This window comes from Lethenteron reissneri, chromosome 27, assembly GCF_015708825.2.
Source record: "Lethenteron reissneri isolate LAM-NWPU_2019-01 chromosome 27, ASM1570882v1, whole genome shotgun sequence".
Lineage (NCBI taxonomy): Eukaryota > Metazoa > Chordata > Hyperoartia > Petromyzontiformes > Petromyzontidae > Lethenteron > Lethenteron reissneri.
In genome coordinates, this window is record NC_083805.1 from 10,571,037 (window position 1) to 10,587,000 (window position 15,964).

General features: G+C 42.7%; 1 protein-coding gene across 2 annotated transcripts in view; it reads left to right on the plus strand.

Moving 5' to 3' along the window:
* Positions 1-8,984, plus strand: part of LOC133348557 (uncharacterized) — a 49,442-nt gene extending 40,458 nt beyond the window's left edge. For both annotated transcript variants that reach the window (XM_061561438.1, XM_061561437.1), the window contains 3 exons: positions 1,870-2,097; positions 3,658-3,798; positions 4,630-8,984. In XM_061561438.1, coding sequence (XP_061417422.1) covers positions 1,870-2,097; positions 3,658-3,798; positions 4,630-4,691 — 431 coding nt within the window. In that variant the 3' untranslated portion in view covers positions 4,692-8,984. The remainder of the gene's footprint in view (positions 1-1,869; positions 2,098-3,657; positions 3,799-4,629) is intronic.
* The last annotated feature ends 6,980 nt before the right edge of the window (positions 8,985-15,964 follow it).

Below are 15,964 nucleotides of genomic sequence, written 5' to 3' on the forward strand. Positions count from 1 at the left end.
TGAAATAACGCACACGTTGACAACAACCTGGCTTCTTCTTTAATGACGCCAACATCTTTACAGTGATGCAGACGTGGCACTTAAAACTTTAAATTGGTAAACCAGTAAACATTTTGCGAACAACTCTTTTTCCGGAGTAGGCTATGAATCGATAGTACATATGTGTTCGACCATGCTATGTTTATGGAGAATTTATCTGGAAGCTACATCCGTATGTGCATTAACCACACTGACATATAAAATGTAATGTGATGTCTGACGAAAAGCAATGAATTAGCATAAACAGCTGGTGCGCACACTGCGCCATTTCACAATATATTTGAAATCTTCTCTCCATGCTATTAACAGATATAAATCATATTTTGAAGCTTGCAAAAACAATCTCGCGTCTCCGAGTCTCCCCCAAAGTTCACGGGCACACAGAGTTCCTCTCCTCTCTCAACAAGATAACGGTTAACAATATATGTGACCTTGTTGATAAGAACAGCAGGCCAGGGAGGGAATTCAACTCGTGCTACATGAAACGCAAACTGTTATCGTTTATGCCCCCCCCCCCCCCTTTTAAAATGAGAGTCTATTTCCACAACATTGGTTTGTCAAGACATCACTAATTCCTTCCCTTTTTAACCTTATTACAGTACACCATCTTAACGTATACCCCAAACCTCTGCGCTTGACGAAAATCACTTCTCAAATTATCAATTGGAGTTTGCAAGCAGGCCCACGTGCACTACAGCGGGACATCTACGCAGCATATAGAGGGGGCTGGCGCGGGGGTAGTTAAATACAGATAGTGAAGTTGCATCTCAAGTCGGTAACCAAGTGGAAGACCTGAAGCCAGAGAGGTGGCACGTGGCAATGCAAAACGTTTTAGGACATGAGAGTCAACATCGCAACAGCTGCAGGGCCTTGGCAAAATGATAGAAGCAATAGCAACGTGTCCAATGACATTTTTTTTGTATGTTCAGTGATTCAAGATATAGTTCAATGTTGCGATTAAACGCATCTTGCTTTCTGTGCAGAAAATAAAATGTACACATTCTACTGTGAATTGTATTATCTTGCTCTGTATTTGATTTTATTTATTGCAGTACAGTACTTGCAACTCTTTTTGGCATGAGTATGTGTACTAAAATGCGTTATAGCAGCGAGGTGAACCATGTTCATACCCTGGCTGGTGCTCAAAAACACTTGTTAGTTTCATAAACATAATTTGTGACCAGATCCTCTATGAACGTTTAATTACCGTGAGAGTTCTGACTGGATCTTACTCCTCTGCCCCATCTTGTCCTCTACTCTCCCAGTCTCTACCGTCCCTCCGTGTGCCTCCCTCGCCCTGCGCCCAGTCTCACTTTCGTTCCTTTTCCCTTCTTGCTCCCCTTCACTGGAACAAACTCCCACTGCACATAAAAGAATCATCTTCGCCATAACCTGCTTCCATTCCATCCTTAAAACAACCCATATCTTCTACCCAGAACATTTTGCTATTTCTACTTCCTCCCCCCTGCACCCGAGCTACGACCAGGCCTTCCCCAACTCCGATCATCACCTTTACCCCTATCACTACCACGAAACCTATCACTATCTCAACCCCTATCAGGACCCCCAACCCTTAACCCCTCCTTAACCACTCCCACCTGTCCTCATGTCACCATAACTACACCACCACTTTTATTAACGACACTCATTATTTTAACCACGTACTTTCTTCTTACGTACAATTTTATTATTTTTGTAAAGCGCCTTGGAGTAAGGCGCTGTATATAATTTCTATAAGATAAGATTGCTGATAGGAGTATCCAAGATTGGGATAAATAGATGACTTAACAAACTTGGCATTGAAACAAACTTTTGTTCTCTCCACATCAGGTGCGGCTGAGGAAGACGGCAACAATAAAGGGGAGATGGCCTCGTCCCAAGAAAGAGACTACTGGAAGGAGGACAATGAGAGGTGGGAGAAGGAAGAAGTGGAAGAGACGGAGGAGGATGAGTTGGAGCATGCCGGGGTCCAGGCGGAGAAGATCACCAGTCTCTTGGAGGAGATCAATGACGAGGAGGAGATTGCTCACGATCCCAACACGTTCAGCTTCACAGGAAGTTGGTGGCACATATACACGCACAATTAGCAGCACTCGCCCTTTTCTCAGTACAAACTCTTAGATCCACACGCAAACCAAGACACGTAGGACGGCAGTGGTAATTAAACACATGGCTTTTGATGTTCAGTCTTTTCGTGGTAAATATTGGCATCTTGTACGGTAAACAACAATTAGGCAAAGACACTGGGAGACAAACCATAGTCACAGACTTTGGCCATGTAGGCTGGGCTTGCACACTGAACCCCGCTTACGCCCCTACACACACACCGATGTGCATGTTATCACAAATGCTGGCCAATGCACGCAGGCACTCTAATTATAAACACACGCTGAATTCTAAATACACAAACCCATACAGAGCAGTGTGTTGTTGCTTGTCACTCTTGTGAGTGCTCCTATATTAGCTTGTGAAAGCATAGCAGACAGCTTTTCACCAGCACTAAAATATTCCATTAATCAGAGGAGAACATTTCTGATGACATAGGCCATGCTTGAATGTGCTGCTGGGCATTTGTTTTTTTTTAACAATAACGTTCAATTATGGAGTAAGAAAAAAGCATGTCAAAGTAGCTTTAGTTAATCCGCTTCTGAGAGTATTTAATAATACGTAATAATTTGAATTGTACACTGTACAAGGCAACCATATCAATATAAACATTACAAAATGAGGACATACCAGGGCAAATAAGACAATAAACAAAGCAAAAGGCTCTGCAGTTTGAGAAGGAGGAATGGTGCACCACACACATTTTAAACATTCATATTTACAAAAGTATTGATTCAGTGTATGTGAGCTAAAATCATGAGTTTCCACTCGCTCACCATTCTTCTGCATACTTTACTCACTGAACCATGATCCTGTTTACCTCTCCTCATTCAACGGTGAAATGGGCCTCTTGGCAACCAGTCGCATGCAACGTTAAGCCAGACCTGGAGTTGGGCTGCTTCATATTCGGACCGTAACTTCAATCAACTCGGCAGCTGTGCGGTGTTACAAGATGGCCCATCTCCAGGACCATCTCGCCCCGCAAACATTCGGATGGCCAGTGGCCCAATGCAAACCTCCCTTCACACTTCGATTTCTCATTCACACTTCTGCTCAGTGCACATTAATCCTCAGCGCCATCCATCCATTGCCTGGCTGTGCGCTCTGTTGCTGTCCTACGCCACTTGCCCTTAGTTTCCTGGCACGTTTCCCGGATTGCTGCATGTCCTTGCTTCGTGTTTCCTTGGCACTGGGCCTTGAGAGTGCTGCCCTGTATGGTGTGCCCCATCTATCCACAAATCCCAGCAGCAATGTGCCCTATTCTGCAGATTGTTACGCTTTCCCACCCTTTGTTGACGGCGTTTACTTTTCCGAAAGAATGTGTTCAGTGTGCCCCATACCATCTGTACAGTATGTATCTTGCCTCTCTTTCCTTTGCCCAATAAGCTGTGCTGTGCCTTTGTGCTGTACATGCTGCTCTCTGTACGGTGCACGATCAGCACAGGACATTCACATTCCTCGCTTCCAGCTGCCCTGATCACAGAGTTATCATGCACACTGCGTGTCTCCCAGGCAAGCTGTGGCTCTACGCGTCCGTTGGGCTTGTCACCATAGCCGGGACTCTCGCTGTCTTGGCCGTCACTATCAAGTACCGCAAGTCGGCCGTGGCGGCCATCAAGGAGAGCAGCCTGCCCAACCACTCCATCACCAAACGTACGTGTCGCTCCAAACACGGCATCCAGCTTCACTGCCAGCGACATGCCCAGAGAATTCACCATTTTAGGGTGGCGGCCTTGAGGATGGTCCCAATGTCAACAACATTGCATACCACATTGCAGTTGTTATTGCAGCTACAAAATTAAATGCCCTACAATGCAATGTATACCAATGGTATCGTAAGCACACATTTTTTTTGGTGTTAACATGTCATGACATAGAGAAACTTCGCAATTGGAACTCTGCATCGAGCAGTGCATCACTCTGTCAGATAATGGCCCTGTAAAATGGTCTCACAGAACTGCTTTTGTAGTTACTTTAATAGACTTGTTCATCCATTTTAGAGGCACACCTTGCAAAAAATGTTTGTCACATGTCAACCATGGTCTAATGTGCAATTACAGTATTCCCTTGTTTTTCATGAGGGATATGTTTCGGAGATGCTGGTGAATAGTGATATTGGCCTACGACAACCTATCTTTATCATATGCTTTATCCTCATCACTTTATCTCATCACTTTCTTTCTCTCTCTCTCTGGATGCATTCGTGTATAGTTGCCAATTCGATTCGCGGACAGCCAAAATCACGGATAGCAAGTTCGGGAATAAAGAGGCAATCATGTTTTGGTAAACAGACTCAGATCCACTCAATGGACTTAAGAGCCTGATTTAATCACAAGTGGCTGCCTCGATTCAAACCAAGCATCTCAGGGTTCCAGCTCAGTGCTCTGATCCCTGAGCTACCAGATCATCTTGAGTAATTAATATTTAGGCATGTATTATTTAATTAGAGATCTCTAAGCTAAAATAATTGCCTTTCTTCCACAGTGCTGCGCAAGTGCCCGGAGTCCAAGCCCATCCTTGATGAGCAGGAGGAGCGCTTGGTGTAATGACTTGGTCCTCTCTCATCTTATTCTCCAGCCCCACACAGATTCCTTTATTTCTTCTCACCAAACTTAAGTTGTTGACTTTGGCATAATCATAATGGATAGGCAAAGTGAGCAAAGACATATGATTATAATGCAATAGACTGTGTAATTATATTACTGTACTTGCCAAGATGGCAGGCATATTTGGTTTTGTGGGAACAGCCCACTTTGGTGTGCTCCTAAACTAATCACTTTCCCAGGTCCATCGTGGGCCCATGCCCCCTAGACGTTCAACGTGTGTTCAATTCCCATCCAGGCCACATAGCCATCCCCTCGACCAGGGGTGGTGACCCTACAGCCTGCGAAACAAATTCGGCCCACGAGTTCACCTCATATCGCCCGCAGCCATGAGACATGTACCACTTTGAGACCGCTGAAAATGTATCTGTCCATCCCTGTATCTTGGCTGCCCTAATTGGGTACTAGAAGAGAATATTTTTGACACTTTCTAATTTTTTCATGCTCAGTCACCTCTGCCACTGTAAGGGCCTTTCGATTAGCACGGGTGACTATGTATGGTGCAAAATAAGTTCAACATACGAAAGAAGTGAATGAGTGGTGTGTTAACCTGTGGCCCACTAAACTTATTTCAAAGTCCTGTTAGGCCCTCAGGAATGAAAGAGTTCTCCACCTCTACCCTTGACCCACCCCTCCCACAGGCCAAACATTTTGTCCAATATATTACAGAAATGCAATTTGCTTGCTATATATATCTTTATTGTGACATGATACACTTTTATGATATTGGGATTGATTATTTGTTGCGTAGAGGATACTCAAAGTGGGAATCTCTGGTCAAATGGCAGGATCTGAAATGTATTTGCCATCCTAATAAAAGACCAACTGGTCTGTACACAACGGGACCACGAGTGATGAATACCTCAATTTCCAAAGTTCAGGCAGATGCTCGGAAATGCTCACGTACGTGAACTACCATACCCTACTTAGGTGAACACCAATCCCATCTAGGCCTGTGCTTATGGCATCATTTTTTCGGGAGTGGGGTGTCTGGGATGCATTGCAACGGGGTGTCTGTCAACTGGCCAAGCCATGCCAAGCTGGCAAGTGGTTGTCTACTAGTTAATTGGCTTGGGATAGTGGTGGTGGGTGTTCAAGTAACTGCACAGTATACGATATATATACTATATAAAAAATAAATATTGCTTTCATCTACATTTAAATCCACTCCAAAGGCTGTTTAGGAAATTATTTTAAATGTAGTAGTGCTCCCTACTTTCACAAACACAAATCCACAAACTTCTGCAGCGTATAAGGTCAAGTGAAACATTCTAAAGCATAGTTCAAGTAGTTTCCTGTATAAAGCCGATTTTCTTTGTTTTTTTTCTTTGCGGTTATCATTGGCACCCTACCTTATACTCTGCACATGTGTGGATTTGGAAATATTGCGTGTGACGGTCTATATGTTTCACTGCATACACAGAAAACACACACGCAGAAAAAGGTTGTAAAATAAAGCAAATATTGAAAACGTTATCATGTAAGTTGAGTTACATATTCATAACCATTGAACAGTCTTATAAGTGGACACCCGTGAACGCTTGGCCTGCAGGCTGGAAAAGAAAGCTCCAGTGACGCCACCGCGGGTGCACATCCATACCCACGTGACTCTTATGTCAGCAGCAGAGAGGGTAGCGAGGCAGAGTTACTGACATCCACACGACCCTTGACGCACAGCCACGTGAATCGAGATCGTTGCGATTGCCAAAGTAGAGCCACAGGGTGCACGTCAGATAATCGGCGCCTGCGTTGTTGAATTATACACGCTTTTTTCGACTATAATACAAATTTGGATCTGGTTTGTTTTATTTTCTCAAGTCTTACAATGTTAATATTGTTTCGAGATTTGTTTTGAATATGTTTTTGTTGTTTGATTTACGTTAACAACCAATCACACTTCACGCGGGGTTTAAAATTAGCTTCACTGTCACGGTAGTGAGTATGCATAGTTTGTATAATGAAGAGGTAGCCCCAATAAATATCGGAACAATAACTGTGAATGTATAATGAAGCCAAAGCACGCAGGTAAGACCAAACAGGCGTTCTTACATCGAAGTCCACTCCCAAAGGCTGCTGTAGAAAATATTCAAACGTGGCGGAGCAGAGGAGCTACAAAGATAATTATAATTACATTTCCATTGATGTTTCAAAGCAATTATTTTAACGGGTAATTGTTTCCATGACTTTAGCGAGACTATCTCTTTTATGGCAAAAAAATTACTTTTGAGAAAAATGCCTACATAACAATCACAAGGTGCGAACGAAATAAATAAAATAACTTGAATCTGTCCACCTGAAAATCAGCATGTGCATTCATTTTAAATACTATTTGTTGATGCAGATAATGTTTAATTTCGGCGTTACGGAATTGTAAGGTAAATAAATGGCTAAATTGTTATGTTATTTTACGTACACAAATACACATACCCCACTTTAAAACAGACGAGTGAGCAGCAAGCAATGATGGGGCTACATTGCGTGTGGACTCTTAACCTCCTCTGCTGCTGACTTGTGAGTCACGTGAGCACACACAAACACAGCGTTGGCTGACACCAAACGAGCAAACATGAGCTTGAAATAAACTCAAGCTGTAGTCGGTAGTGATGTCCTAAAACGCGTACCTGTCAACCCCGTCTCAGTGCCCACCTTATTACAGACCAATTCAGACCTTATTGGTCACCCCGTGCCCTTATACAGGGTGCTTTAAATAAACGTTAACACTTATATGGGACTATCGTTTATGAATGGAAAAAGAACGCATAATAAACTGTAACATGGTAACAAATGTATATTAGTAGCTTCAAAAAGTCCGTCTGCACTTGTTCGCCAGCGTTGTCGACACACGCCTGGAATCTTTTCCACGTGGTCTCCAGAGCCCGGAGGCATATTTCTTGTGGTATTGTTGCAAAGTCTCAGAAGTGTTCACATTTGTTTTTAAGCACCCTGTAAATTTCGATTTAAAGCTTCTTTCGTGACTGCAGGGATTCATCTTCTTGGTTCTTTCGGTAAAGTCACGTAGAAGGGAAGTAATAAAAAAATAAAAATAAAGTAATAAAATAAAAATAAAGTAATAAAATAATAAAAGTAAATCTCAACGTTCATCCTACAAAGTCCCATCACAAAGGAGAAACACAAAAAATAGACACGTTTTTGTTGTTGCCCGTATTGAAACGGCTGTATGGTGTTTGGACCTGAAAACTCAATTTCCCTGTACAAGAATAGGGTAAACCGTATTGATTGACAAGTAGGCAAGTCACAATACACGTGGTAAAGGGATTCTCAGAATTGGTGGTGGGTTTTAGTTTTTTTATCCTGTTCCAAATTGTCTCGCACGGTATTTCCAAGAGTAAGCAATGTCGCATGCCATGCACAATATATGTAACAAGTCCATTCACGACGTGCCTTGTTGGTGCAATCGGTAAACCTCGTCATCTTATATCACGAACATATCACGGTGCATGCATTCGAGAACTCTACATCAAGCGTCCGTGATTACATTAGAAAACATTTTTAAATATACAGAAGCATTACCATTACCTGTCACTTTTACCAACCTTTAAACACGTGCATCCATTTTGACTGCCAATCACTGCTGAGAATCCAGTTTAAAAAATCGTAAGGGAGTTGATCTTTCAATGAGTCTTCGCTTAACTGGAGAAATGTTTCAAGTTGGTCTGACAATTTTGTTTAATGTACGCCAGAGGATTTTTTGTTCTAACATTTCAGCTTGTATTGCCTAGTAAAATATCTTTTTGCAAACTAAAACACAGTAGACACACACACTGTGCCTTGACTAAAGCAGATTGTATTCTAAGAAGTGCGAACATTTTGGATTTTGGGGAGGCATTTCAGTTTGGTCTGTGTCCATATTCGTATCCTGCAACAGGTATAGTTAATTTGTGGTATAGTTAACAAGTATAGGTGTTAACTATACCCGACCACTGAATGTAAGCCCACTGTTTTTACACTTCAAATCAACTTTTTTACACCAGATGCTAGTACTGTAATACAACGAGAAACAGAGTACAGGAACTCTGTCTCCCCATTACCGACTCGCTCCTCGACACTTAATTTCCTTTGATTATCCATAATTATACTGCTTGACACCTTTACAGGCTGATCAATGTTGGTGTCGTAGAGATGAATATAATAATGCTGATAAATGGCTTCTTTATCACTGTACTTTGTGCGCATCTCCCCAGCGGAAACAATAAAAAAAATACTTGAGTAGTGTGAGTGTTGTGTTATGCGAAGTCCTCTGTTGTCGTGTGTGGTGGTTCATCGTGCGATGTGCTGTCATGAAAATTGGGCCTTTTTGCCAGCATCAATGTATGAAAAAAATAAGAATAGATTTTACCCTTTTTGGCCATAAAACAGGAGGTGTTGAGATGTTCAAATGCCAAATAGAAAACTTTTGCAAGGGATTACGTCTGCATTAGCCACACGTACTTGTGGTGAGCAGCTGATATCAGAGCATGTTTGTTTGCATGTTCACCACAAGGACACGTGGTCAATGCGGACTTCATTCCTTGCAAAAGGTTTCTATTTGGTGTTTGAACATTTTAACACCTAAATCTTGACTTAAAGCTTTCGTGACTGCAGGAATTCATATTCTTTGGGTCTTTCGGTAAACTCACGTTGACAGGTTCAAATAAAATAACAAAAAATAAGAAAAAACTACGACGTTTCGATCGCAACACAAGCGATCGTCATTCTGTTGAGATCGAGTTTTTGTTATTTTCTTTGAACCTATCTACGTGACTTTACCGAAAGACCCAAAGGATATCTTAACACCTGTTTTATTGCCAGCAAGGGTAAAACCTAGTGATGTCATCAGTCATCAGTTTGTCATGGAAAAGTTGACAGCCATTCTGCTCAATCCTACATGTGATGGAAATTCCAATGATTATGGCTGTGGAAATGTTCATGATTACAAGCCACTGCAAGGTTAAAAGTGGAAAGTGCTCCACTTTTGAATTCCAAAAAGCCCTGCTTATGATTAAAATAATGAGGCAAGGTTGCCCCCTACAGTTCCTATAGTGCAGATGCATTTTTATACAGTACAGTACTTACGCGATTTATTAAATGACACAATGTCAACACACACTCCTCAATCTTGTTTCATATGGCTGATGTAGATGCAGGGCAACAGCTACAATTTCGCATTTAGGTGGTCAAACCAGATAACTATCAGGAGTAGCCGAGCATATCGCTCTACGTAATGTCTCGTTCATATTTATTGATCGGGTCGTTCTATGTTGTCCGGTCTATTCTGGATGCCCACATTTGCACACTGGAGAGTTTTAAATTTTCTATTTGTGCATCAGGTATCCGCATCTGCCGTGGTTTGTGCGGATGCGGTTCAGGGTGGACCATGAGCTTCGTGGAAGATAAAACCCAGGGATCTTCTGTGTTGGGTCTTTCACAGAAGCTCCCTGGGTTTGATCGGGTGGATTGAAGCAGTGAATTGAATGCGTTGAAGGCCTGTTCTTCACACGCTCCAGCTACCGTGCTTGGGTCATACAACGATGCCTGGGTGCTGCTAATCTAACAATACCGGACCGCAAGAGCCCTGTCTAACTATAAAGCCTCCAAACTAGTGGAGAACACAAGGACTGCTCGACAAAAACATCAAGCGAGATCTCAATCGCCAATTACAGTACATCAGCCAATGGCCTCAATTTCTTCACAACATCCCACCGCCATCAGCACAGAGGAAGTAAGGGAGGGTCTGGCTGCAAAGAAGACGGGCAAGGCTTCTGGCAGAGATGGTATCCCCCCATAATTCATGCATCACTTAGGACTCCAATGGCTGGCATAACTACACAAAAACTCTGAAAACCGGATGCATCCCAAAAGCATAGCAGGAGGCAATGGTCATTGCCATACCCAATCCGGGCAAGCCAACCGGCGACCTGGGATGCTATAGGCCGATACCACTCCTGTACACAACCTATGAACTCCTGGAACATATAATCCTCTGGAGAATCAGCCCCCTCGTCGAGACAGTGATTCCTGAAGAACAAGCGGGACTTCAGCCTGGACGTAGCTGCTGTGACCAAGTTTTGGCCCTTTCGACACACATCCAGGGTGGATTCCAGAAGAAATTCCAGTCCGGCGCAACCTTTGTGGATTTGTTATCAGTTTAGATTAAGGGCTTGACGTTGAAGTTCACAAGGGCCATTCCCTGCCTCGAAACAATGTCTGATTTAGATAATGCTGAGCAATAGATGGCTTTGTGTCTATGTCGGCAACAAATCTAGCTCACCTCGGTTCCTCAACAATGAATTGCCACAAGGTTCAGTACTCGCGCCAATGCTCTTCAATATCTATATGAGCCACATGCCACCAACGCACATTTCTATATGCGAATGACCTTTCCCTGGCAACACTAGCAGCCACTTTCAACAACATCGAATCCGCTCTGAACCAATACCTAAACACCATGGGGGAATATGTCTGGAAATGGAGGCTCAAGCCAAATTCCCACAAATAAAGTCACTGTATTTCATCTTGATAATAGGAAGGCCAAAGCACACTATGAACGTGACCTTCTGTGGAAACACTGCGACACGACCCCACTCCAACCAATCTCGGAGTGAAGCTGGAACATACACTACTAGCCTTCAACGACCACCTGATGAATGTAGCTTCCAAGACCAAAACAAGGGTCAACCTGGTCTAGAAACTGGAAAGCACAAGCTCAGGAGCATTAGCACCCAGTGCGAGGGACATCAACAATTGTCCTTGTGTACTCCGTAGCCGAGTACTGTGTACCAGTATGGACCAGAAGTTGTCGCTCGACTTGTTGATGTCCAACTGAACACTGCGATGCGGCGTATCACCGGAACCCTCAACTGATAATAGAAATAAAATAATAACAATTATTATATTATTTTATTTCTAATATTATTTTTATTATTATAAATAATAATTATTATATTAACAATAATAATGATTCTAATATGTTATTTCTATTATTATTTGTATTATTTTTAATTTATTTACTTTTATTTTTACCTACGTGACTTTACCGAAAAAACCTAAGAGTATGAATCCTTGCAGTCACGAAAGCTTCAAATCTAGAATGATTCATGTATCCACTGATTTCTCATGAACCGGGTCTCGTGCATTTGGTGACAAGAGACATCCCGTGAGTTGAGCCCTTCCCGACAGGCAACAATCAGGTTCCCCACCCCCAACTCTCGCCTGATGTGGTCCACTGGGTTTTTTTTTCACCTTCTCAAGTTAGCATCAAAGACCGCACGTCTGTGTTCTCGACAAAAAACCGCAAGGTGTCAGTGACCTCGGGCCTACACTTCATTCATTGATCGCTGTAAGCGTACTCCACCGACAAAAATGTTGGACAAATTGTACAACGATTTTACAAGTGTCGTGAGATCGGTGGGAGACATGCGAGGGAGATGATAAATAAAATGTTGTTTTATCTGCAATGTCTCTGATATTTAGTGGGAGTATCTAAATAAATAAAAGGATCACTCTGAATATAGTAGGCTGACGTTTCTGGCAAAAGCCCATGATCACAGCAATGAAAATGCAGGGAAATTGGGAAATTGACTTTATAGTTTGAGACCAATACATCTTTGAGACATCTAGGAAATGTTAAGAATGTTAAGAAGACCAGTTTTGAACTGATATGAGTACAGTATCAAACAAACGCTTAAATAATAAAATTCTCTATGGAAAAATTGATTAAAACGAACACTAAAAAAACATATTTGAATGTAGCTATTCATCATGTAACAAAACAGTTATTCTGAATGATCTGTTTACAGAAGCCATGCCTCGGCCACATGCTTTGGGTGTGAGGGTGGCGCAGTGGTAACACTTGTACCTCACAACAAGTAGAGCCTGGGTTTCATTCCCAATTCGGGCCCCTGTATGTGTGGAGTTTGTATCTTCTCCCCCTGTTCTTCATGAGCCTTCTCTGGGTTCTCCGGTTTCCTCTTGTAGCTAACAAAAGCAACTGGTATTGGCCAAAATCCCAAACGGGGAAAAAAATACTTAGAAATCATAGTACTCAACTGGCATCATACATTTCGATTTAAAGCTTTCGTGACTGCAAGGATTCATCTTCTTGGTTTTTCCGATAAAGTCACGTGACTTTACTGAAAGAACCAAGAAGATGGCATTATACATAGCAACATCGCCCCCTGCTGTGAAAACTTGACCGGGCCATTCTAAAAAAAGAGTTGACACTCATTGAGGCTTTTCTGGATAAACATTCATGGTGTTGGATTTGCCCAGAATGTGTGCGACTGTGGGCATCCAAAACAGACCGTACAGAAATTTTGTGCAAATCTAGTACCGGTCTTACCTCTCTAAAATGGTTATAGGTGAACTAGCATAAGTACCCGGCTTCGCCCGGGACTTGGATCCACCACGCCCGGCCGCCTTTGTCTCCCCAGTGGCGATGTTAATACGCCACACCAGTTACTCGTTTTGAGGCTGAGTCCCTCGTTTTGAGGCTGAGTCCCTCCCTCGCCACTCTCCCTCCCTCGCCACTCTCCCTCCCTCGCCACTCTCCCTCCCTCGCCACTCTCCCTCCCTCACCACTCTGTAGAGGACGTGAAACTTTGATGAATTTACCTCAGAGTCACGTGGTGGGTGTCGAGGCCTAGCAGCGTGCAGAGCCTCCGGCCTCGCCTAAATTGCCCACCCGGCAGAGGCTGGGTACGGGTGCCGTTCCCCCCCCCCCGCGCTGCAATAATACTGTCTAATCGCTATAATTTTATAATCTACCGACCCTATAATAGTAATTGCACACATTGTGGTGGGGGGGGAGTGAAGAGGACGTGAAACTTTGATGAATTTACCTCAGAGTCGCGTGTTAATGCGTGTGCCTATTTTTAACGGGAATTAAAAATGGCGTCCACCCCGCGGCGAAGGCGTCGCTACCCGTTGCCAGGGGCAACCGCCGTCCAATGAAAGCGGCGAAGGCGTCGCTACCCGTTGCCAGGGACAACCGCCGTCCAATGAAACTGCAGCCCGCGGCGAAGGCGTCGCAACCCGTTGCCAGGGGCAACCGCCGTCCAATGAAAGCGGCGAAGGCGTCGCTACCCGTTGCCAGGGGCAACCGCCGTCCAATGAAACTGCGTATGGTCCGACGACACACAGACACACAGACAGACAGACAGATTCGCGATTTTACATATATAGATTCATAAATGTCCCTGAAGTTTACTTTAATTCGATGTATTGTAGTGTTTCGTATAACAATGAGTGAAATTGTTTCTTTGTGAAAAATACTTGGCATCAGCAATTTTTTATGTGTGTTGTACCCCAACAATGTGTGAGCTGTGTATGGTTAATGATCATTGAGTGGCGGTGAATGTTGTGTTAGTGTTGAGTTGTATTACTGTTGGGGACTTCGCGTAAATATAAACGAGCAAATTGTTCAAAGAGGTACCCAAAACTTGGCAATAAATTGTCAACGACAATGGGTAAGTCTTCTCGGCCAAGGACTACCCATTATTTATAAAATGATGACTGTAATTAAATACAGTAATCGGATAACCCAGTTCAACATCATACCATGTTGCCTGCATAGAACACATGTAACCAACTAGGTGGCCACCTTTGGAGGATAAGATTCGTGACTCCCTCTAAAAGAAGGTCTCTCACATTTTATATTTTAGCGTAAGAGACAAAACTATTTTTAAAAAACATCTCTCGTAACAGCATCGGGAAGGCCTTAGTGCCCTCTAGCGCTTTTCAGTGGAGGTACAGTAATTGATTTTCCAAATGGGTGATATAATGCAATACTTTGTGAAGAAATGTACAGGGAGAATGCAGCGTGTGTTATTGGCAGATGAGAGCCTCTCATTGCAGATAGGAAATAATTAATATGGCACCATAATGCATTTTCCTGTAGATGGCATTAAATAGCCCAAGTAGCTGTGTTTTAACAAGGACTCTTAGAATTTTCATTTGGATTGCCAGTGTGTCATTGACGGATTTGTTGACTTGTTGTTATCTGTGGATGTTAGGCCATGTCCCACAGGGAGAGTGGGCATGGTTGAGTGACTGCTGCCCCTGCTACGTGATCTGGCTGGATTATGCTGGGAGCTGGGCTGCAGTAATGACACGGGGAACAATACATATTAATATAACCAATTAAACATTCTACATTTACTTTCAAACAACTACAGTGGTGGATTGAGAGCTTTATACACTTATCTCGAGTAATTTTGACATCAATACAGTATTTCACTTGCCATGTGTAAGTTGTGGACATGTACTTATGCTAATATGTAAAACTTACCTGTGTAGGGTCAGATTGCAGTGAAGTTCTGTTGAGGCTTCTGATGTGTTGCAGTTGTGGATTTCAAAAACATTTTGTTGTTGTTTTAGGTGTGCATTATTGATTGAATGTAAATGAAAAAAATAATTAATTAAGAATCAGGGGCCTTTATTAGAGTTTCTTTGATAATCACAGACACGTTACGTGGCTATTTGCATTTTAGGTTATACAATTGTCAAGAGTTATATTATTGTTGTGAAAAAATAATTGATATTGATTCATATATTTATTTTCCATGATTGTTTTGCTATAAGAGAGAGCGAAGGCAAATTTCTGTGAATTGTTACTATTGGTAAAAACTGATGTGTTGCAGGGGAAACATCTGTGGTGTGTTAGAGAATGTCGGGAGCATACAATCAAATAACACAACGCAGACACTAACTATCCATGCTCCAATGGTGCCATATATGATAGATACATCACGACCCTCAACACACATTTTCAAGAAGGTCGTCGAGTTTACGTGAGACAGATGCGAAAGAGATCGGCCACACGAGCAAATCCAGGATGGAGGCCCGAGCAGAAATATTCGGCATTGTGGCAATGAAAAAGTCATTATTTATTTGTTGCTTTTCAGTCGTTTAAACACATCTATCACCGCCCCTCCATTTTTATCCAATTGTGCTATCAGTGTAATTTCGTAAGATGAAAAATACATCTTAAATCTCAGATAAATGTGCCCCATGTGGCTGAGGACAGCCCACGGAAAACATTTTACAGGACAAAAACCATCAAGTGGAATTTTTGTCCTTTACACAGCAGGTGGCGAAATTCCCATACCGTATTCTTTGGAGAGATTGTTGCACTGCAAGTTCATTTTGTGTAATTCTCAGAGCTCGAATTTAGCCAAATCAAGTGGAGGCACTGTGACTCTTTCATGCCTCGCTGATTT